The sequence below is a fragment of the Biomphalaria glabrata genome, chromosome 4 (assembly GCF_947242115.1).
Source record: "Biomphalaria glabrata chromosome 4, xgBioGlab47.1, whole genome shotgun sequence".
Classification (NCBI taxonomy): domain Eukaryota; kingdom Metazoa; phylum Mollusca; class Gastropoda; family Planorbidae; genus Biomphalaria; species Biomphalaria glabrata.
In genome coordinates, this window is record NC_074714.1 from 54927888 (window position 1) to 54950182 (window position 22295).

Sequence of the window (22295 nt, forward strand, 5' to 3'; positions counted from 1 at the left end):
GGAAAGGTTAATTAAATACAAACATGTATTTACAATCTAAACATCTTGTTTTTAATTACCTGTGACAATTACACAGCAATTAACACCAACGTAATATGGGTAACTCAAAAGGGGCCTAAGAGAACACTTACTAGACTAGATCTAGATCAGTAGATCTACTATGGAGCCTTTGGAAAGGTTAATTAAATACAAACATGTATTTACAATCTAAACATCTTGTTTTTAATTACCTGTGACAATTACACAGCAATTAACACCAACGTAATATGGGTAACTCAAAAGGGGCCTAAGAGAACACTTACTAGACTAGATCTAGATCAGTAGATCTACTATGGAGCCTTTGGAAAGGTTAATTAAATACAAACATGTATTTACAATCTAAACATCTTGTTTTTAATTACCTGTGACAATTACACAGCAATTAACACCAACGTAATATGGGTAACTCAAAAGGGGCCTAAGAGAACACTTACTAGACTAGATCTAGATCAGTAGATCTACTATGGAGCCTTTGGAAAGGTTAATTAAATACAAACATGTATTTACAATCTAAACATCTTGTTTTTAATTACCTGTGACAATTACACAGCAATTAACACCAACGTAATATGGGTAACTCAAAAGGGGCCTAAGAGAACACTTACTAGACTAGATCTAGATCAGTAGATCTACTATCGTAACTATCATCTAGTGACTAGTAAAGTAATAGATCTAATATTAGTATTAGAGATTTCTATAAATAAGTATAAACTATAATAAACTTGGACTAAGCATTTATCATTATATCAAGGCCTTCTTCAGTCGCAAGGCGAGTATGGATTATCTCATAGAATTTCGATTAATCATTACTGCCTGGGCATTAGCTATGAGCCTACGGTATGAACAAAGTCGCCCACACAACATTTCCAACCTTTCCACGCTGCTGATGTGTCAAAAAAAACAAAACCGAGTGCCGATAAAGTTAATTGCATGACTGATCCAAACTAATTGATACAATTAGACTTAATATTAGCTTTTTTTTAAGGGATTGTAAAATATATTTTAATTGTTTTAATTTTGAAATCCAGCAACTATGCTTCAAAGCTGCCATCAGGGCCGGTCTTAAGCCGATTTGACCGATTGCTCCAAATTAGGCCCCACGCCACCAGAGCATCAGTTTACATTAAGCTTATCATTACCAGTCGTGGCTCTTGTCACAGGCTTTTTAAAGATGTAGGATTTAGAGGGTTAACATATTTAGTGTATCGTAGGGTTGGCGTAACTTTTACTAACCCACTGGCGCCCTTGGCTTTGTTATATAATACATATTGATAAAATGTTCTAATTAATAGTAATAGTTGTTATTTTTTTAAAAAAATAGAAGAGGGGCCTCGCAAGCCTCCGTTAAATTGGGCCACGCAATTTGTAAAGCCGGCTCTGGATGCCATATTAATATATCAGATACACAAATTGAGGCCAGGACTTTTCATAATAAACTTTTTAGGTCGTGATCATATAAAAACAATCTTTCTTGATTAGGACCAGCGTCATAAGGAGGTTGGCTTGACAGAGCTAGATCGAGGCCTCAAACCATCTTTAAGAAATGTCTACCAAGCACCTAAGCCTACTTCATTGTCTCATGGCGGTGATGTCCCTTCTCTTTTGGTCAAGTACTCTTGGAGACGATGAACAGACTACTATGCCGGCAACTGAACAAACTCCCAACAAAACCAATGCAACGGTCTGTATACTTTTTTTTTAAATCTCAATCATAGCTACGAAAGTATCACTATGTTATCTTATCTTATATAATACAGACGTTACTTCAAAAAAGAAGATGATTACGTCCTACGCGTCATGCATTTAGTCATGCATATTAACCAATGACTTAAATTCTGCCAAGTCACTGGTTTTCCTGGCTAGCTCAGGCATCCCATTCCATGCTCTAATAGCACTAGGGAAGAAGGAGTGTTTGTACAAATTTGTCCTAGCATATGGGACGAGGAATGTGCCTTTATCTTTGTGTCTTTCAGAGTATTTTATTAGATTTTGTTTTTTTTGTATTTGAAGATTATGGTTCAGTGTTTTATGTATGATTGCTACTTTACTTTTGAGCCTTCTATCCTGAAGGCTTTCTAAATTTAGTGATTTTACTAAAGGTGTTACTCTAGTCAAATGTGAATATTCGTTTGTTATGAATCGCACTGCTCTATTTTGTGTCTGTTCCAGTTTCTTAATGTTTTCTTGAGTTGAGGGGTTCCAAACGGAGGATGCATATTCTATTATTGGCCTAACCAAGGTTAAATAACATTTTAGTTTTATGTTCTTATTTGATTTATAGAAATTTCTTTTAATAAATCCTAATGCTTTGTGTGGGTTAACCATCTTTAACCCAGTGATTCACATATTTATTTACTAGTGAAACCCTCCTAACCGAAAATAATAAGTTTTCACCCTCCTTAGCCAGCTTGGGGGGGGGGGGTGATAGGCCTTGCCCTTGTAGTTGATGGCTGTCTGATTTCGGCAGATTACTCTGGAGATGTCTGGGTTTTTTTATACGGGTGTATCAGATGCTACACATGTAACAAGGTTAAAGAACTAAGTCCATACCGTTATAAACTTGTATGAAATTTAATTTTGAAAAAGCCACAGTCCAGTCTCTGTCGGTAATACGAAGTTGTCCCCTTGAATTCCTAACACCTACTGACCAATAATGACATCAATGGACTATAGCCCACTACGCCGTGACATCACTAAATGCCGCGTTCAAAGTCCGTCAACTATGGTGCGTGTCTATACTAACTAAATATCTAACAATACTAACTAAGTGTCTTACAGGGGATAGGGAAGCACTGCACATAATTAAGCCGGGGATATTTTGCGTGTGTTCTGGTTTCATTAAGTTTTCGTGAGTTGAGGCGTCACAGGCTGAGTGTAGGTAGCCTACTATTGACCTAAGGTCAAAAACATTTCTGTTTTATATTCTTGATTCGTATAAACTTCTTTAAATAAATCCTAATGCTTTGTTTGATTTTTAAATAATTTTGTCAATATAGGGATTCTGTGATGGCTAATCATTTATAATAAAATTATTTAAAATATTGGAAAGTATTTGTCTGTGTAACTTCACTACTATGAATAAGATTCAAAGTTTTTATTTTTTTGTTTTTTTTATGTGTTGAAGGTATGTCTCACTGAGTAGCCTACCTAGCCTTCTATTGTGCTCCGACCTTGTTCTTCCAGTGGCGTAGCTAGGGTGAGGGAGGAGGGGAGGGAGAATTTGAAATATTAGATATTACGCAAAATGCAGGGGTCCCCCAAAGAGGTCAAGCCCCCCCCCCCGGGCCCCCAAATGATTGAAAGTTCCTAGCTACGCCCCTGTGTTCTACTGATATAATTTTGGCTGCTATCGGTTTTATCGTTTAATATAATTTTTAACAGGACTCTGCTGGGATGGCTTATGGGGCTGGTGGTGCAGAAGTTGTAATTTGCCTTTCTTTGCAAGAGTGATGATGAGTGATTAGTCCAAGATTTTGGGACATTTTCCGACTGCCATATCTTGTATATTTTTAAAGTGGGTTTTGTTTTGTTTTGTTTTATATGTTTCGGATGTTCCTTCAGAGTTGAAGATAATTATTTCCTAGTCCAAACCTCCCGCAGGACGACGGAGGATGGGAGCGGGCAGGGTTTGAACCCGGGACCATCGATGAATCTGAATGACAGTCCAGCGTACAAACCGCACGACCAGGCAGCCATCCTGGTTTATCATGGCTTCTCCTCCCGCCAGTTCACCAGGAATGTTGTCAACTCCAACTGATTATCCCCTTTCTAGGGCTTTCACTGCTGATCCTACTTCCAATCGAAGAATTGGATATCCGTCGATGTTGAATACTGCCGGGAAATTTAGTAGCTCTGGATTTTCCCTGAGATTTCAAAGTTCTACAACTCTGAGCAGTATTCCGTCCATCATCTTATCACATCCTTTTCCTCAGTAAAGCATCTATTGTTATTACCTTGTATTGTGTTATTTCTTCCATGCTTTGAGGTAGTTAGGTTATTTACTTCAATTGTTAAAAAACGCACACACACACACACACAAATGATTAATTTTTAAAATACACAATCTAACAACACTTCTTAGTGCCAGAAACATCAAACAATAGTAATGAAAATCGCTTGCTATCTATAGCTACTTGCCGGAGTTTCAGATTTTCAATTTTCAATTCGATTTTATATCTCTGGAGATCGGAAAATTGATTGTTGGTTGTTTTGTTGTTTTTTTTTTAAACCACACTGTGCTGCTTTATAAAATATTTCAGGTTTAAAAGACATTTTGTATTTTCAGAAAAGGGAACAGAAAGGGAAATAACTGATTTTGTTTTTTGTAGAAAGGGAAATAATTGATTTTGTATTTTTCAGAAAGAGAAATAACTGATTTTGTACTTTCAGAAAGGGAAATAACTGATTTTGTACTTTCAGAAAGGGAAAGAACTGATTTTGTATTTTCAGAAAGAGAAATAACTGATTTTGTACTTTCAGAAAGGGAAATAACTGATTTTGTACTTTCAGAAAGGGAAAGAACTGATTTTGTATTTTCAGAAAGAGAAATAACTGATTTTGTATTTTTAGAAAGGGAAATAACTGATTTTGTACTTTCAGAAAGGGAAATAACTGATTTTGTATTTTCAGCAAACCGAAATAACTGACCAAAATTTCATTGATGACAAGTTCACTAAAGAAGGTGAGTTGACAATTTGTAGCGTTTTACAGCACAACAGAAATTCCCTTTACGACCTAGCACCCTGACAGGGTGATGGCTGAGAGGACTGCCGCCCCATGCACCTACCACCCGCGGTATGCCACTGCCTCTATGTGCAGATGTTTCCCCCAAAGATAGTGGCAGTCGAATCGTAGCAGATAAAGTACAAAGTAAAGTAACGCAATGTTACCTCTTTAGGACCTTGCAACTTACATGGCGGATAAGTAATGGTCATCTGTATCTATGGGCCAAGGTTAACGAGGGTGTCATGTGGCCAGCACAACGATCCTACGCCTTTAATTTTATCCCAATTAATGTCATGTACCTATTAGAGTTGGGCGTCCGAAAGATATCGAAAATTTAAAATCCCAGTCTTCACTAAGATTCGAACCCAAGACCAAGAGTTTTACTACGAAGTCTCGCACTAGAGCGTCGAGTTGTCTCTGAGGTCAACAATCAGCTAGGATATCGTGTAGCTAGCATAACACCTTTCTTCCGTTTGCGTTCTCATGCAAATGTCACGCAACCATGGAGATCCTAGACTCATCCAGAGACTCATTCCAATAAGATCTCACTAGATTCATTGTGAAGCAGCCAAGCGCTTAGGTATTCCACTTAGAATAGTGGAATAGCCTTGGATGATTGGAGACCCTAGTCGAAGTGAATTAGGTGGCCCAAAATTAAATGGGAAAATAAATAAATAAACAGCGAAACAACAAAATTACCTAAGTTATTAAAAACGTAATGTGCTACAACAATAACATTGGGAACTAGATTCACGCTTTTTTTATCTCTTAAAAAAATTGAGTCTTGTGTGAAGCCTCCGCCAATCGGAGGCCCTAGGCTGCCTAGTTTGCCTATGCCTTAAGCCGGCCCTGCACTTATAGACCTTGCGATCTACGGGGCAGGTGATGTAAGGGTCGTCTGTTTCTGTGACCCACGGTTTGCGAGGGTCTCATGTGGCCAGCACAACGACCAACCGCCTTGACGTTTCCCAAACTAATGTCAGGTAGAGCTGGGAGGATTCAGAGGCACCTAAAATTAAAAATACAGGATACTTTGCAGGCCCGCTTTCAGGCCGATCCCAGTGTCTGGTATTTTTTCTTGCCATTTGACATTCAGTATTTTTCTTAGACATAGAAGTGGTTCGGTTTCTTTGCATGTTTTCTGTACACTGTCCAATAGATAGAGGCACAGGGAGGGCAAGAACAAAATAAGAAAAAAAAAGGTTCTTGATGGCAGATGGCGTAGACACAGTCAGTAAGTAGAAGCCCAATTTGTGGTCGTAGATGTATACTATCGAGGATCTGGCTCTTTAGTGCAGTGGTTCCCAAACTTTTCTTTCAATGAAACGCATCGCACATTCTGAGTATTTAGCGGAACACATTTTTTTTTAGAGAGATCAATTCAAGTGGTGGCTTAATAATTCCATAAGTTTGTGGAACATCTATTCAGGTCTCGCGGAACACTAGGGTCCCCGCTAAACACAGGTTGGGAAACACTGCTTAAGTGAAATAGTTAATAATTCCATTAGTTTGTGGAACATCTATTCAGGTCTCGCGGAACACTAGGGTCCCCGCTAAACACAGGTTGGGAAGCACTGCTTAAGTGAAATAGTTAATAATTCCATTAGTTTGTGGAACATCTATTCAGGTCTCGCGGAACACTAGGGTCCCCGCTAAACGCAGGTTGGGAAACACTGCTTAAGTGAAATGAAAAGCAGCCAAAAAAAAAAAAAAAAGAAAAGATCGTCTCTCAAGAAGTAAAATGCCACAAAATAAAGTCCTAAAACTGGTCTCGATTTACTTGGTTATTCGAGAAATGTTGATACTAGCTGTGTTTTAATGTCCTAACTTTACCTCGTAGGCTGTTCTTCCTTTGTGTCGAGCTGGGATTTAACGGATTTGCCAGCCGAGGTCGCTGAAGCGGGTCAAGAAGAAGCAGATGAACCTGAGAATGTCCGAGTCACTTTTGAGAACAAAACAAGCAAATACATGTATGTTAAACTCTGGTGGGAATATCCTACAAAAAGTGAGTCATTTTTTTTTTTTAAATGAAAAAATGAGTTTACGCCATTTTAGACTGGAAAAGGAATTTGGCTTTAAAAAAGTGATGCCCAAAATACGGTCCGCGGACCAAATCCGTCCCGCGAGGTGATTCAATCCGGCCCACCATAACGTTGGCACAAAGTGTAGAAAATCCCTCTCCACACACAAAAAAAAAGTTTGAATAAAACATCCTCCCCTAGGGGATGGTAAATAGATTGGTAACGATAATAGGCCAACGCATTTGTTTTATAAAGAAAGTGTGTCTTTTTTTAAAGAACATAACATTCAACAGCTTTATGAAACCCATAAATTAATGTAAGTACTAGCTAGATTCATGGGTTTTTTAATAAAAAATGGTTCATTGTCTATTTCCTTTTTTTTTTTTTAAACTTTTTGTTAATGTGGCCTCGGAAATTAAAATGGCCCGCCGACCGAATAAAGTTGAGCATCACTGCTTCAAAAGATCTTACAGCATGTGAGCCAGCACTAACGAGGAAGCACAATTTCCAGACATGCATAATTTTATTTTTTTTATTTGCTGTTCTGACGGAGTGTGACTATGGGTTTGTGTAGATCATAAGATGGGATTGCATAGTTTATGATTGACATTGTGATGTAATTGTGTGTGATTACAGAAGTATATCTGATCACTCAAACAACATCGTAATGCCGGAGATACTAATTTAAAGTAACTCAGGCAGAAATACTTTTTAAATAAATGCAAAACATTAATTCCAAAGCTTGAAAACACTACGATGATAAACACAGGAAAACCAGTGACTTGGCAGAATTTAAGTCATTGGTTAATATGCATGACTAAATGCATGACGCGTAGGACGTAATCATCTTCTTTTTTGAAGTAACGTCTGTATTATATAAGATAAGCTAAAAAAAAAAAGCTATTTTTAAACAAATGACTTTGACGTCTAAGTTTCGTGACGGGAAAATTTTTTCTTTCATTTATTGTATTCATTAAAAAAAATGTGTGTACTTTTAGAAGTGGGAAAATTTACATGCAAAAAACTTTAGCTTGGTATATAATAATTGCATTTCTATGTTTAAATGAAAACTGTTATAATACATATATGTAGTAAACATTTTTTTTACGCACTTCTAAATTTGAAAAAATTCCATGGCTCTACGTTGGTAGATCATAATCACTGTTCTAGGTTTCAAGTAATTTATTTATGTTTGATTCGTTAATTCATGCATTCCACATTTTTATTCATGCCCGGCAGACGTAAACAACCCGAAAGGATTTATGGTCTACTTAGAGAATACAGAGACGGTAGTGGACTGCTATGTGGCCCTGTTGTCTGAGAATTACACAAATCCTCCTCACAACGTGAGTGTTTTTAACCTACCATTCTCAAACTGTGTGTCATGTTAGATAGCTAGTTTAGTTAGTTGGGTGGCGCACTTTAATGTACTGACAGAGGAACTGTTAGATAGCTAGTTTAGATAGTTGGGTGGCGCACTTTAATGTACTGACAGAGGAACTGTTAGATAGCTAGTTTAGATAGTTGGGTGGCGCACTTTAATGTACTGACAGAGGAACTGTTAGATAGCTAGTTTAGTTAGTTGGGTGGCGCACTTTAATGTACTGACAGAGGAACTGTTAGATAGCTAGTTTAGTTAGTTGGGTGGCGCACTTTAATGTACTGACAGAGGAACTATTAGATAGCTAGTTTAGTTAGTTGGGTGGCGCACTTTAATGTACTGACAGAGGAACTGTTAGATAGCTAGTTTAGTTAGTTGGGTGGCGCACTTTAATGTACTGACAGTATATTTTAGAATGACGACATAGACTTTGGGGTTAGAGGTGAAGATTGACTTGTAGAAAATCAGTTACTGCTAGACTCTTGAGGGGATAACATCGTTTTATAGTGACAGACTAGACTGTGGCCCATTCTGTAATAAACGTTTGTTTGAAGTTCACCTTGAGTCGTCTTGGTCATTGAGTCTGTGATACCTGTTACTGTTGTGGTGGATGTTATGTACCGAACTTGCAACTATAATACACTCAACAAGGTACGCATGCATCTAGGATACATAATCATCTTTAGAAATACTTCAGTTACATTTGATCACACATGCATCCGTTACAGTCGCAACACTCTTCGGGGTCCAATGACGATTTGCCAGAGGTCGCCTAAGACAATCAGAAGAATAGAACTCTAAAATGTGAGAGCCACTGCGTTAATGTCCGTTGTTTACTTTCACCTACCCCTCAGCATGTTGACCGCACCACACAAGATCTGTCCACCGTCTTTCTCCATTTCTCTATGTATTTTGCCTTGGATAGAATCCTTGGACAGACGTCTCCAGAACGCCAGGTGGTCATTTGTTGTGGACGGCCGTTGACTTGTAGCGCCAAACTGTAGGCGTATTACATTATAACTTTTAAAATTTAAAATATATGGAATAACTTCATTGTGAACAAAACTGTATAGAGCTTTTATTACAATATAGACAAAATAATCTTGAGATAAAATGAAAAAAAAAAATGTTGTAGTCTTTAGTAATAATATAAAATGGTACTTTTAACCAAATCAAACTCGCTACAATAACACGTCTTTTCAGCCTGGCGTTCTGGAGACGTCTGTCCTACCTAAGACCGATGACGACAATGACGCTTATCTTGCATCATTCACAACCAATCGCTAACCTCTTCCCACCGTCACCATGGATACACTTTCACACTCCATAGCATCATTGTACTGGTCACAGAAGATATAATTGTAAAAATCTTTTACACATTTCGAACATTTTTTCAGATTTGAAGATAATTACCATCCTACCCCGATTCTCCCCACACGACGATGGGGATTACAGATGGCAGGGGTTGAATCCGTTACCATGGAAACCAACGAACGACAGTCCAGTGCGCATACCGCACGACCAGGCAGCCATCCCGACACCCTCGTGAACTGTCGGTCATAGAAACAGATAACTTTTAACATCATCTGCTTCCTAATCGCATTGTCTGAAATGGTTACTTTTACTTCTTAATAAGATGCGCCATGCTTGTAATATTTTTTTAAAATTTTTTTTTTTACCAAAATAGATGACTTTATCCCATGACTTCCAAGTGGTGCTGAACCATACCACACAATACACGGTGAATGTCGTCAGCATACCGGCGCCAAACGAAAAGCCATTCCTGCCTGGGACGTTTTTCCCAAAAGTATTCACTGGCTCACTGATAACATCCGGCGGAAGTGAGTAATATCATCTAAGACAGTGTTTCCCAAGCTTTTTCCTTAACGGAACACTTCGCACATTCTGAATATTTTGAGAAACACTTTGCTTATTTTGTTAGTTAATTGTTCCAGTAGTTACACGGAACGCCTCCAGGAACACTACGGTTAAGCGGAACACAGTTTGGGAAACACTGATGTAAGCAGTTAGATTATTGGACTTCTGCTAACAGCGAAAGAGAAAGATGGCCGACGTAAACGTGACGCCCCTAAAACATGGCCTTGAACTAATGACACAATAGAAGGAATAGCGCTGTGTGTGTGTCTGTGTATGTGCGTATCTATGTGTGTATGTGTGCGTATGTGTGTATGTGGGTATCCCTTTTTCCTAGTTTTGAATCGACGACGATGGAATAGTTTGCGTCATTATTTCTGGTCATCTTCTTCTTCATCGTTCTCATTAATTTGCTCATCTTTTTCTTCTTCCTAGTTCTCATTAATTTGTTCATCTTCTTCTTCCTCGTTCTCATTAATTTGCTCATCTTCTTCTTCTTCCTAGTTCTCATTAATTTGCTCATCTTCTTCTTCCTAGTTCTCATTATTTGTACATCTTCTTCTTCTTCCTAGTTCTCATTAATTTGTTCATCTTCTTCTTCCTCGTTCTCGTTAATTAGCTCATCTTCTTCTTCTTCCTAGTTCTCATTAATTTGCTCATCTTCTTCTTCCTAGTTCTCATTATTTGTCCATCTTCTTCTTCTTAGTTCTCATTAATTTGTCCATCTTCTTCTTCTTCCTAGTTCTCCTTAATTTGTCCATCATCTTCTTCTTCCTAGTTCTCATTAATTTGTCCATCATCTTCTTCTTCCTAGTTCTCATTAATTTGTCCATCATCTTCTTCTTCCTAGTTCTCATTAAATTGTCAATCTTCTTCTTCCTAGTTCTCATTAAATTGTCCATCTTCTTCTTCCTAGTTCTCATTAAATTGTCCATTTTCTTCTTCCTAGTTCTCATTAAATTGTCCATCTTATTCTTCCTAGTTCTCATTAAATTGTCAATCTTCTTCTTCCTCGTTCTCATTAATTTGTTCCTCTTCTTCTTCCTCGTTCTCATTACCATGTTGGAGCGTTTAGATGACTAGATTAATATAAGAGATGAACTGCGCAGTGGTTTCCAAATCAGCGAGCTCTCCATATAGTTTTCTTTGTATTGGGGTGTTTTGTGGCCAGTGTCTTGTTGGGCCCCTTTGATAAAAAAAAAGCATTTTTGAAGGACATGGTCAGCATTCTCTGTCGGCACTTGACAGGGGCGGATTTCGCTAGTCCCAATTTTTAGCTTCTGGAACATATAATGTTGTGTCCGGTTCTGAGGCGAACAATTAGACGTTGGTTATGTCGCGATAGCCTCTGGTAATAGGTGTAGTCTTTCTTGTGATACGGATAATACCTGACCTTTACCTGTCCCTCAGTCTATTGGACCGTTGGGGCACCATGCTAGATTCGTCGACCGTCTTTCTCCATTCCTCTCTGTCTTTTGCCTTAGTTAGAAGCTCTTTCAATTGCAGGCCTGTCCATTCTTTTATGTTGTCCTCCCATCGCTTTCTCTGTCTGCCTCTTCTTCTTTTTCCTGGTACTGTTCCCTGAAGGTCATCTTGGGGTCTAATCGCATGCTGTAATCTTGTCTCTAATCTCTTGGTTTGCTATGTGGTCTTTGAATGTGATACCTAGGATCCTTCTGTAGCATCTCAATTCCATTGCTAGGATCCTCCTCTCTAACTCTGCATTCAGCGTCCAAGACTTGCAAGCATATAAAAACGTGTAAAGTTATGTAAAGTTGTATAAAGTTATGTAAAGTTGTATAAAGTTATGTAAAGTTGTATAAAGTTATGTAAAGTTGTCTAAAGTTGTCTAAAGTTGTGTTAAGTTGTGTAAAGTTCTATAAAGTTATGTAAAGCTGTATAAAGTTGTGTAAAGTTGTATAAAGCTGTGTAAAGTTGTATAAAGTTGTATAAAGTTGCATAAAATTGTATAAAGTTGTATAAAATTGTGTAAAGTTGTATAAAGTTGTATAAAGTTGCATAAAGTTGTATAAAGTTGCATAAAGTTGTATAAAGTTGCATAAAGTTGTCTAAAGTTGCATAAAGCTGTATAAAGTTGCATAAAGGAGGTACTGCCTTTGAAAAAAGTATTTTAAATGTTTTTCTTGTTTTGAAAGCTTCAATTAAAATTACACAAGTGATATCCGTCTGTGTGCCCCAAACAGAATGTTACGTAATTTATTATCTTATTATCTTCTTATATAATACAGACGTTACTTCAAAAAAAGAAGATGATTACGTCCTACGAGACATGCATCTAGTCATGCTAGTTAACCAATGACCTAAATTCTGCAAGCACTGGTTTTCATGGCTTACTCAGGCAACCCATTAGATGCTCTAATAACACTAGGGAAGAAGGAGCATTTGTTTAAATTTGTCCGAGCGAATCTCCGATTAATATTTTTTAATTTCCTTGTTTTGTATTTTGTTATTTTTGCTATTTTCTTAAAGATGACTCCCAGATAGTCAACTGGAGCCCCAATGTTGTCCTACGTATGAAGAACGCGTTGCTGGAAATGAAGTTTACAGAAAATAAGGATTTCGTCCCCGATCGTACGTACGACATCCATATTGAGAAACATCTAGGAGACAATGTTACCAGAGAGCAAATGGTATACAAAATTAATGTAAGTAACAACAAAAGCGTTTTAAAAAATACTTAAAAAAACCCAGCAAAGCTTAAACGAAGTGTAGTGAAGACTTGGATTTTGAATTAAGAGATTTTTATGGGGCCTCTGAGTCCACCCAACTTTAATGGGTACATGAGTCCACCCAACTTTAATGGCTACCTGAGTCCACACAACTTAAATGGCTACCTGAGTCCACCCAACTTAAATGGCTACCTGGGTCCACCCAACTTTAATGGCTACCTGAGTCCACCCCAACTTTAGTGGCTACCTGAGTCCACCCAACTTAAATGGCTACCTGAGTCCACCCAACTTTAATGGGTACCTGAGTCCACCCAACTTTAATGGCTACCTTAGTCCACCCAACTTTAATGGGTACCTGAGTCCACCCAACTTTAATGGGTACCTGAGTCCACCCAACTTTAATGGCTACCTGAGTCCACCCAACTTTAATGGCTACCTGAGTCCACCCAACTTTAATGGGTACCTGAGTCCACCCAACTTTAATGGATACCTTGGTCCACCCAACTTATATGGCTACCTGAGTCCACCCAACTTTTATGGCTACCTGAGTCCACCCAACTTTAATTGGTACCTGAGTCCACCCAACTTTAATGGGTACCTGAGTCCACCCAACTTTAATGGCTACCTGAGTCCACCCAACTTTAATGGGTACCTGAGTCCACCCAACTTTAATGGCTACCTTAGTCCACCCAACTTTAATGGGTACCTGAGTCCACCCAACTTTAATGGCTACCTGAGTCCACCCAACTTTTATGGCTACCTGAGTCCACCCAACTTTAATGGGTACCTGAGTCCACCCAACTTTAATGGGTACCTGAGTCCACCCAACTTGAATGGGTACCTGAGTCCACCCAACTTTAATGGCTACCTGAAATTTGGTTGGGGGAAAGTAAACGTGATTGGTCGTTGTCCTGGCCACATGACATTCTCGTTAACCGTCGGCCATAGAAACAGATGACCTTTACATAATCTGCAATATAGATGTAAAAAATATTGTTTCACATGTTCATGCTTCCCCTAGGGCGGTGGGGAATGATGGGAATGGTGGGAAATGGTGTCAGGCTGGGTTTGAACCCGGGACCAGCAAGACCATCGAACGATAGTCCAGAACCCATACCACACAACCAGACAGCCTGTTATCACTAGTGGACTGAGTAATTTTATACGTTTAAGTAACTTGCTTGTGTTCAGGAGCGTAGATAATTTTTTTTTCCATTATTTGGGGTCCCGGGGGGGGGGGGGGTTGTCAAATTCTCCCTCCTCCTCCCCCACCGTAGCTACGCCACTGAATGTTTTTTTTTTTTTTTGAGGGCCGGAGGCAGGGCAAGAAGGGGTGTACTCAGAATCTGAACATGTCTTATGGGATTTTAAAATGTCTTTTATAGGACAGTTGTATCACTTCTGAGGACGAACAGAGTTGTAACATTATGTATCTATCGCAGTTGGAGCTAGTGCAGCTAGTATTAGTTCAGGTCAGTAACACTTTTTTTTTCTTTTTGGTTTACTTACTTAGACCTAGGTCCCCCAGCGCCGATCAGTGCTTTGGGCGCCAAGCTTTCTATAAAGATCGATCACTGGTAAAAGTCCTGCAGTTTCTTCCGAGTGTGACTAGGAGTCTTCTATGAGTTTTAAGATCTGGGCTCGTTGATGCCTTCCAGGATGAAGGGAAATCATCATCATTGAATGTAGCCGTAGATCAGTGGTTCTCAACCTGTGGGTCGCGACACCTTTGGGGGGTCGATTGACGATTTTACAGGGGTCGCCTAAGACCATCGAAAAAATGGATTGTTTTTGTCCATTCTTCTATTGCTGTGTGTCTGTGCTGGGGGGGGGGGGGGGGTCGCGGCAGAGTTGGGGGGGGGGTGTAAAAAGGGGTCGCCGAGCCTAAAAGATTGAGATCGTCCATGATTCCTAAACGAATTCATGATTTCCGTAAAACCGTTTTTTTTTTCAATTGAAAAAAACACAGCCAATCGGTCCTACGTACAGTAGGACATTCAGTGGGTTACACATAAGGTAGGACACACAATCAGAAGGTCACACATACATCAGGTCACAATAATTAGGTCACACATACATCAGGACACAATAAGTAGGTCACACATACATCAGGTCACAATAAGTAGGTCACACATACATCAGGACATAATAAGTAGGTCACACATACATCAGGACACAATAAGTAGGTCACACATACATCAGGTCACAATAATTAGGTCACACATACATCATGACACAATAAGTAGGTCACACACATCAGGTCACACTAAGTAGGTCACACATACATGTGGTCACAATAAGTAGGTCACACACATCAGGTCACACTAAGTAGGTCACACATACATGTGGTCACAATAAGTAGGTCATACATACATCAGGTCACACTAAGTAGGTCACACATACATCAGGTCACAATAAGTAGGTCACACACACATCAGGTCACAATAAGTAGGTCACACATACATCAGGTCACAATAAGTAGGTCACACACACATCAGGACACAATAAGTAGGTCACGCATACATCAGGTCACAATAAGTAGGTCATACATACATCAGGACACAATCATTAGGTCACACATACAGTAGGACACAGTCAGTTTGTCACACATACAGTAGGACACAGTCAGTTTGTCACACCTACAGTAGGACACAATCATTAGGTCACAGATGCAGTAGGACACAGTCAGTTTGTCACACATGCAGTAGGACACGGTCAGTTTGTCACACCTACAGTAGGACACAATCAGTTTGTCACACCTACAGTAGGACACAATCAGTTTGTCACACCTACAGTAGGACACAGTCAGTTTGTCACACCTACAGTAGGACACAGTCAGTTTGTCACACATGCAGTAGGACACAGTCAGTTTGTCACACCTACAGTAGGACACGGTCAGTTTGTCACACCTACAGTAGGACACATTGTGGCTATTTACTAGTGTTTGGCTTAGGAAAATCTTGGTCAATTCGCTCCTCAGATTTCTGCTAGGAACTGCGTGAACTCTCAGTGTAATAGAACTTTTGCAGTGTACACCTTGGCCAATGAAGTGGGTAAGTCAACACACTACTGAAGTAATGATTGTAAAGGTTAGTTGTTAAAAGGTTAGTTGTTAAAAGGTTAGTTGTTAAAAGGTTAGTTGGTAAAAGGTTAGTTGGTAAAAGGTTAGTTGGTAAAAGGTTAGTTGGTAAAAGGTTAGTTGGTAAAAGGTTAGTTGGTAAAAGGTTAGTTGATAAAAGGTTAGTTGATAAAAGGTTAGTTGGTAAAAGGTTAGTTGATAAAAGGTTAGTTGGTAAAAGGTTAGTTGATAAAAGGTTAGTTGGTAAAGGTTAGTTGATAAAAGGTTAGTTGGTAAAAGGTTAGTTGATAAAAGGTTAGTTGATAAAAGGTTAGTTAGTTGGTAAAAGGTTAGTTGATAAAAGGTTGGTTGATAAAAGGTTAGTTGATAAAAGGTTAGTTGGTAAAAGGTTAGTTGGTAAAAGGTTAGTTGGTAAAAGGTTAGTTGATAAAAGGTTAGTTGATAAAAGGTTAGTTGGTAAAAGGTTAGTTGATAAAAGGTTAGTTGGTAAAAGGTTAGTTGATAAAAGGTTAGTTGGTAAAGGTTAGTTGATAAAAGGTTAGTTGGTAAAAGGTTAGTTGATAAAAGGTTAGTTGATAAAAGGTTAGTTAGTTGGTAAAAGGTTAGTTGATAAAAGGTTGGTTGATAAAAGGTTAGTTGATAAAAGGTTAGTTGGTAAAAGGTTAGTTGATAAAAGGTTAGTTGGTAAAGGTTAGTTGATAAAAGGTTAGTTGGTAAAAGGTTAATTGATAAAAGGTTAGTTGATAAAAGGTTAGTTGGTAAAAGGTTAGTTGGTAAAAGGTTAGTTGATAAAAGGTTAGTTGATAAAAGGTTAGTTGATAAAAGGTTAGTTGATAAAAGGTTAGTTGGTAAAAGGTTAGTTGGTAAAAGCTTAGTTGGACTTTTGAATGCCTTCTGACTGTAGTATTGTCATGCCCAGCGCACATAAATTTGGTGAAAAAAAAGTGTCACAACAAAATTGTGAATTCGTTTTTTGCTCTGCAGTCGAGACCTATCGTTATATTAGTAGGCCTGGACACGGACCTACGACGTCGCAACCTGTAGGCAGTTTAGACCAATAGCGTGTTGCCACGTCACAGACCTGTACCACGTGGCAATGTACTATTTTTTTCTCTGCAGCCCACAGATTGTCACGTCGATGGTCAGTGGTGAGGCCATCTATGACGAAAGCTCTAGGTGTAAGCCAATAGCTCGTTGCCATGTCGCAGATCTGACATCAGATCTGCGACGAGGCAAGGAGCTATTGGTCTTAACTGCCCAAAGGTTATGACGTTTCTAGAGTATCTGCGACGTGGCAACGAGCTATTGGTCTAAGCCGCCCACAGGTTACAGGTTATGACGTCTCTCTTTCACCTGTCCCTTGACGTTTATCGTAGGGCTGCTGTGACAGTTTGGGTTGCCTGTATCAGCCAAAAAAACAAATGACTCAGTAAAGTTTAAGACTTTATTTAACACGCACGACACTATTCACACATGAATACGCTTAGGGCAGCGATTCTCAACCTTTTTACTTCCCCGACCCCTTTTTACTATTTCTCACTATGAGGCGACCCCCCCCAACCGTAAAGCTATCAGTGTTTCGCTAATGTTATAAAGATCCAGTTCAATGGGTTGTTCCATTATAAAGATAATAATCCACAATAAAAATTAGATGGCATATTACTGGGTAATAAACGGGTGAACTTTTTTTACTAACGTGGGTAAATCTTCATCATAAAATCAGTACCTCTGATCCTGCAATGGCTCAACAATGCATTTTGCCGCGCCGTTTGATGGACAGTCATTGAAACCGTTACAACTAGACGTTATTGCAGTGACGATAAAAATGGTTGAAATAATTCTGATTCAATTATTTGTAACATTTATCATCGAATGACAATGCTGGTAAACAAAATAGTAACTTCCAATGAATTTTTTTTACATTGTCAAATTTCTTTTTAGACAAAAAAAAAAAATTAAAAATTCCACTATGGGTCATAGGCGACCCTTGCAAATCGTCATTCCACCCCAAAATGGGTCGCGAGCCACAGATTGTGAACCCCTGGCGTAGGACGTGTTACTCTTATCGTTTACGTCTGTTAATTATATTTTTTATCTTATAAACAATTATTTAACCAGATAAATGTCATCTATTCTCTCTAAGTATCCCAAGCAAGGACCGATAGTACCAGCACACAACCGACGCCATCTGTAAGCTCTACCTGGACCGGATCGCCCTTAACTACATCACAGATCTTCGATAACACCGCCACGGGTTACCAAGACGCTATTGATAGAGAGGAAGAGCCATCCAAACATAGCAAAGCCGTGTCTTCTGCTGGTTCCACCGAGGACACCGGCCCCTTTCTAGACGACGACTTTGCGCAGGTAGCTAGCGGTGAGGAGCGCAAAATGGAGACCAAGAAGAATGTCACGTGGGGTCTCATCGGAGGCGCCATTGCTGCCAGTCTATTTACAGCTCTCGTGATTCTCTTCGCTGTGAGCGACAGGAGTGTTCCTAAAACGAAAAGTGAGTTATTCATCTTGGTTACTAACCAGCGCTGCAAGAGCTGGGTATTTATAACTAGATCTCGTGATTCTCTTTGCTGTGAGCGACAGGAGTGTTCCTAAATCGAAAAGTGAGTTATTCATCTTGGTTACTAACCAGCGCTGCAAGAGCTGGGTATTTATAACTAGATCTCGTGATTCTCTTCGCTGTGACCGACAGGAGTGTTCCTAAATCGAAAAGTGAGTACGCTAAGTTATTCATCTTTGGTTACTAACCAGCGCTGCAAGAGCTGGGTATTTATAACTAGATCTCGTGATTCTCTTCGCTGTGACCGACAGGAGTGTTCCTAAATCGAAAAGTGAGTACGCTAAGTTATTCATCTTTGGTTACTAACCAGCGCTGCAAGAGCTGGGTATTTATAACTAGATCTCGTGATTCTCTTCGCTGTGACCGACAGGAGTGTTCCTAAATCGAAAAGTGAGTACGCTAAGTTATTCATCTTTGGTTACTAACCAGCGCTGCAAGAGCTGGGTATTTATAACTAGATCTCGTGATTCTCTTTGCTGTGAGCGACAGGAGTGTTCCTAAATCGAAAAGTGAGTACGCTAAGTTATTCATCTTTGGTTACTAACCAGCGCTGCAAGAGCTGGGTATTTATAACTAGATCTCGTGATTCTCTTCGCTGTGACCGACAGGAGTGTTCCTAAATCGAAAAGTGAGTACGCTAAGTTATTCATCTTTGGTTACTAACCAGCGCTGCAAGAGCTGGGTATTTATAACTAGATCTCGTGATTCTCTTTGCTGTGAGCGACAGGAGTGTTCCTAAATCGAAAAGTGAGTACGCTAAGTTATTCATCTTGGTTACTAACCAGCGCTGCAAGAGCTGGGTATTTATAACTAGATCTCGTGATTCTCTTCGCTGTGACCGACAGGAGTGTTCCTAAATCGAAAAGTGAGTACGCTAAGTTATTCATCTTGGTTACTAACCAGCGCTGCAAGAGCTGGGTATTTATAACTAGATCTCGTGATTCTCTTCGCTGTGACCGACAGGAGTGTTCCTAAATCGAAAAGTGAGTACGCTAAGTTATTCATCTTTGGTTACTAACCAGCGCTGCAAGAGCTGGGTATTTATAACTAGATCTGTGTAACTGTTACGTAATGTACGCATCAAGGTCTCAAGAGATATCTAAACAGGATTTTTACTTGGACATTGATCTCAAGAGCATTTTGAAAGAGAAGAGTGTGGAATGAAAAGGGCGTTGATCAGAAATGAAAGTTATTACGTATTATCAGGTATGAGATGTTTGTAATTGTAAAAAAAAATCTATATAAGTGGAGAAAAACTTATATTTGAGATCCCCGAATGCTAAACTAGAGCACCCAGATCTTGGAGGTACCTATATACAAGTGTGATAATCAAAATGCAAATACACACTAAAAATAAATATACAAAATGAATGTGACACCGGAAATGAAGCAAAGGTAGTAATTAGTTACTAAAATATTGAAACAGACTATTTAATTCAAACGTGCTAAAATTCTGTACAATGTGTTCTCCCTCTATATTCTCGCTAATCTTAATTACAGAACACTCCCGTTATTTACCAGCGAATGGTGGTTAAATGTGTCCCTTTCAGACCTTGTGATCTGACTGGGTAGATAATTTAAAGGTCATCTGTTTACGACTGTGTCTTGTGGCCAGCACAATGACCAACCGCCCTTATTATTATTTTTTAAGTATTAATTACCTTTACCTATCACTTAGTCTATTGGACCGTTGGGGCACCATCAAGACTTGCCGACCTTCTTTCTCCATTCCTGTCTTTTGCCTTAGTTAGAACCTCTTTAAATTTATATTATTATTACTATGTTAGAAACAAATGAGTATTCCTTCTCTGGCACTACCAGGGTCGAGTTTTGTTAAAGGGAAACAAAATTCATCGTAGTCATTTTATCATTTTATTGTTCTGAGGTCCTCCGTGAAGGTGTGGCGCTATGTTATACGAGGACGTCCCTGTTTGCGCTTTCCTCGTATTGGCCTCCATGTCATCGCAACTCTTGGTATGCGTATTTCATTTCGTCGGAGAACATGTCCCGCAAACCTCATGCGACGCTCTGTTACAACCTCTCTAACTCCCTGTTCGGCATAGGGTTTCCTTGTTTGAGACCCGATCTGTGCAACTGACTCCCAAAATCCGTCTCAGCCTTTTTTGTTGAGACACATTTAGTCTACTCTCAATTTTGACGGATGACTTCCATGTCTCACATGCATATATTGCTGTTGGGATGACGATTGTGTTGAGAAGGTGTATTTTTGTCTCGAGTCCAATGGCTTGGCTTGTCCAACTAGGCTGCAGCCTTTTGGAAAATGCTCCCTGCCTTTCCTATTCTGCTCGCTTATCAGGAAATGTTATTGCTATTTTAGTTATCATTGTTATTTATATTTATTATTATTTTTACCATCTATTATTATTATATTTAATATTTTCCCGCCAACCTTTCAGAATCCGGCAAACTTCCGCAATAAAGGTGGTACCAAAGAAGAACAATTACTTCGAAAGAGGAACGGTTCAATCAGGTCAACACAAGCATTCATCAAGTTTACAATCAAATCAACTTTGGAGACACGTTCAATATGGAATGTTCCTTTCTGTGTTTTCATTCCTCAAAACTATTTGATCATCAATTTTTTTTTTTTTTTTTTAGAAATGAGAGATTGAGAGGCGGATACTAGAGTAAAAGTGAGAGAAGATGTTTCTCACTCAAATGTATGTGTATATAGTTCAGTGCCACAATGTATATTGTCCCGTGTTCACTTTAGTTTGAAACATTCTGTTACATGGGAACTATATTGGGTTGTTTTTCACATTAGACTTTCTTTTTTTTTCGTGCGAGAGAAAGAGAAAGAGAAGGAGGGGGGGGGAGAAAATGGGAATGGGAAGAGAAAGAAGAGAGAAACGGGGAGAGAGAGATGAAGAAAAGGACATAGAGAAGAGAGAGAGAGAGAAGGAAAGAGAGAAGGGTTGAGAGAGAAAGAATGATAAAGAGTGGAAGAGATGCGGAGAGAGAGTGAGTAGAGAATGGGAAATAGAAAAGGAGAAAATGGAGATGAAGAGAGAGAGAGTGAGAGAGAGAGGTGGAGACATGGACATAAAGAGAAAGAGAGATATATAGAAAGGGAGAGAGAAAGAAAAGATATAAAGGGAGAGAGAAAGAAACGATATAGAGAAAGGGAGAGAGAAAGAAAAGAGACGAAGAGAGAGAGAGAGAGAGAGGTGGAGAGAAGGTCAGAGAGAGGAAAAAAGAGCGAGAAGGAGAAAGAAGAGAGAAAAGAGTGACGAGTGGGGATAGAGAAGGAGTGAAAGAGAGAGAGAGAGAGAGAGAGAGAGAGAGAGAGAGCTAGTGCTTCTGCTTATGTAAATGATTATGTAGATTATGAGTAGCAAGGGGAGGGAATTTTATTTTCTTTGCATTTTTTGTATTAACTTCTGAAAGCTTCAAGAATGCTCTTGACCTAACCACTGATTTTGTTTTTTTCAAAAGTAACTTATAAATGAATTCAATCTCGCAGTATTGTAGACAATTACTTACTAAATGTGAAATAAAGAAGCATAACTCTATTTTTCTTAGCCTTTTTCGTTGTATGTGTGTGTGTCTGTCTTTGTCTTTTGTCTTTTCTAAACTTATAAATTATAGACGTGCTTTCAATATATACGACAATCATGTCATAGTCATAGACGCGCTCATCTAATCGTGTGTTAAACTCTGATAAGTCATTGGTATTCCAGTTTGATTTAAGAAACCCGTTCCTTGCTCTTATTGCACTATGGAGGAAGGAGTACTTGTGCGAATTAGTCCTACCATAAAGAATATGAACAGTAGGCCTACCAGGAAAAAGAAGAAGAGGCAGACAGTAAGAGCATGGATGGCTACCTGTTCGTGCGGTTTGCGCGCTGGACTGTCGTTCGGATTTATCGATGGTCCCCGGTTCAAACCC

General features: G+C 39.1%; 1 protein-coding gene across 1 annotated transcript; it reads left to right on the forward strand.

Moving 5' to 3' along the window:
- Positions 1-413: 413 nt before the first annotated feature.
- On the forward strand, positions 414-21918 carry LOC106063339 (uncharacterized). The gene is made up of 11 exons (XM_056027880.1): positions 414-519; positions 1519-1720; positions 4669-4720; positions 6605-6769; positions 8025-8131; positions 9854-10007; positions 12532-12707; positions 14117-14203; positions 15712-15784; positions 17954-18319; positions 20803-21918. Exons 2-11 carry the CDS (start codon positions 1583-1585, stop codon positions 20823-20825), a joined length of 1341 nt encoding a protein of 446 aa, XP_055883855.1. The 5' UTR covers positions 414-519; positions 1519-1582; the 3' UTR covers positions 20826-21918.
- Positions 21919-22295: the final 377 nt, after the last annotated feature.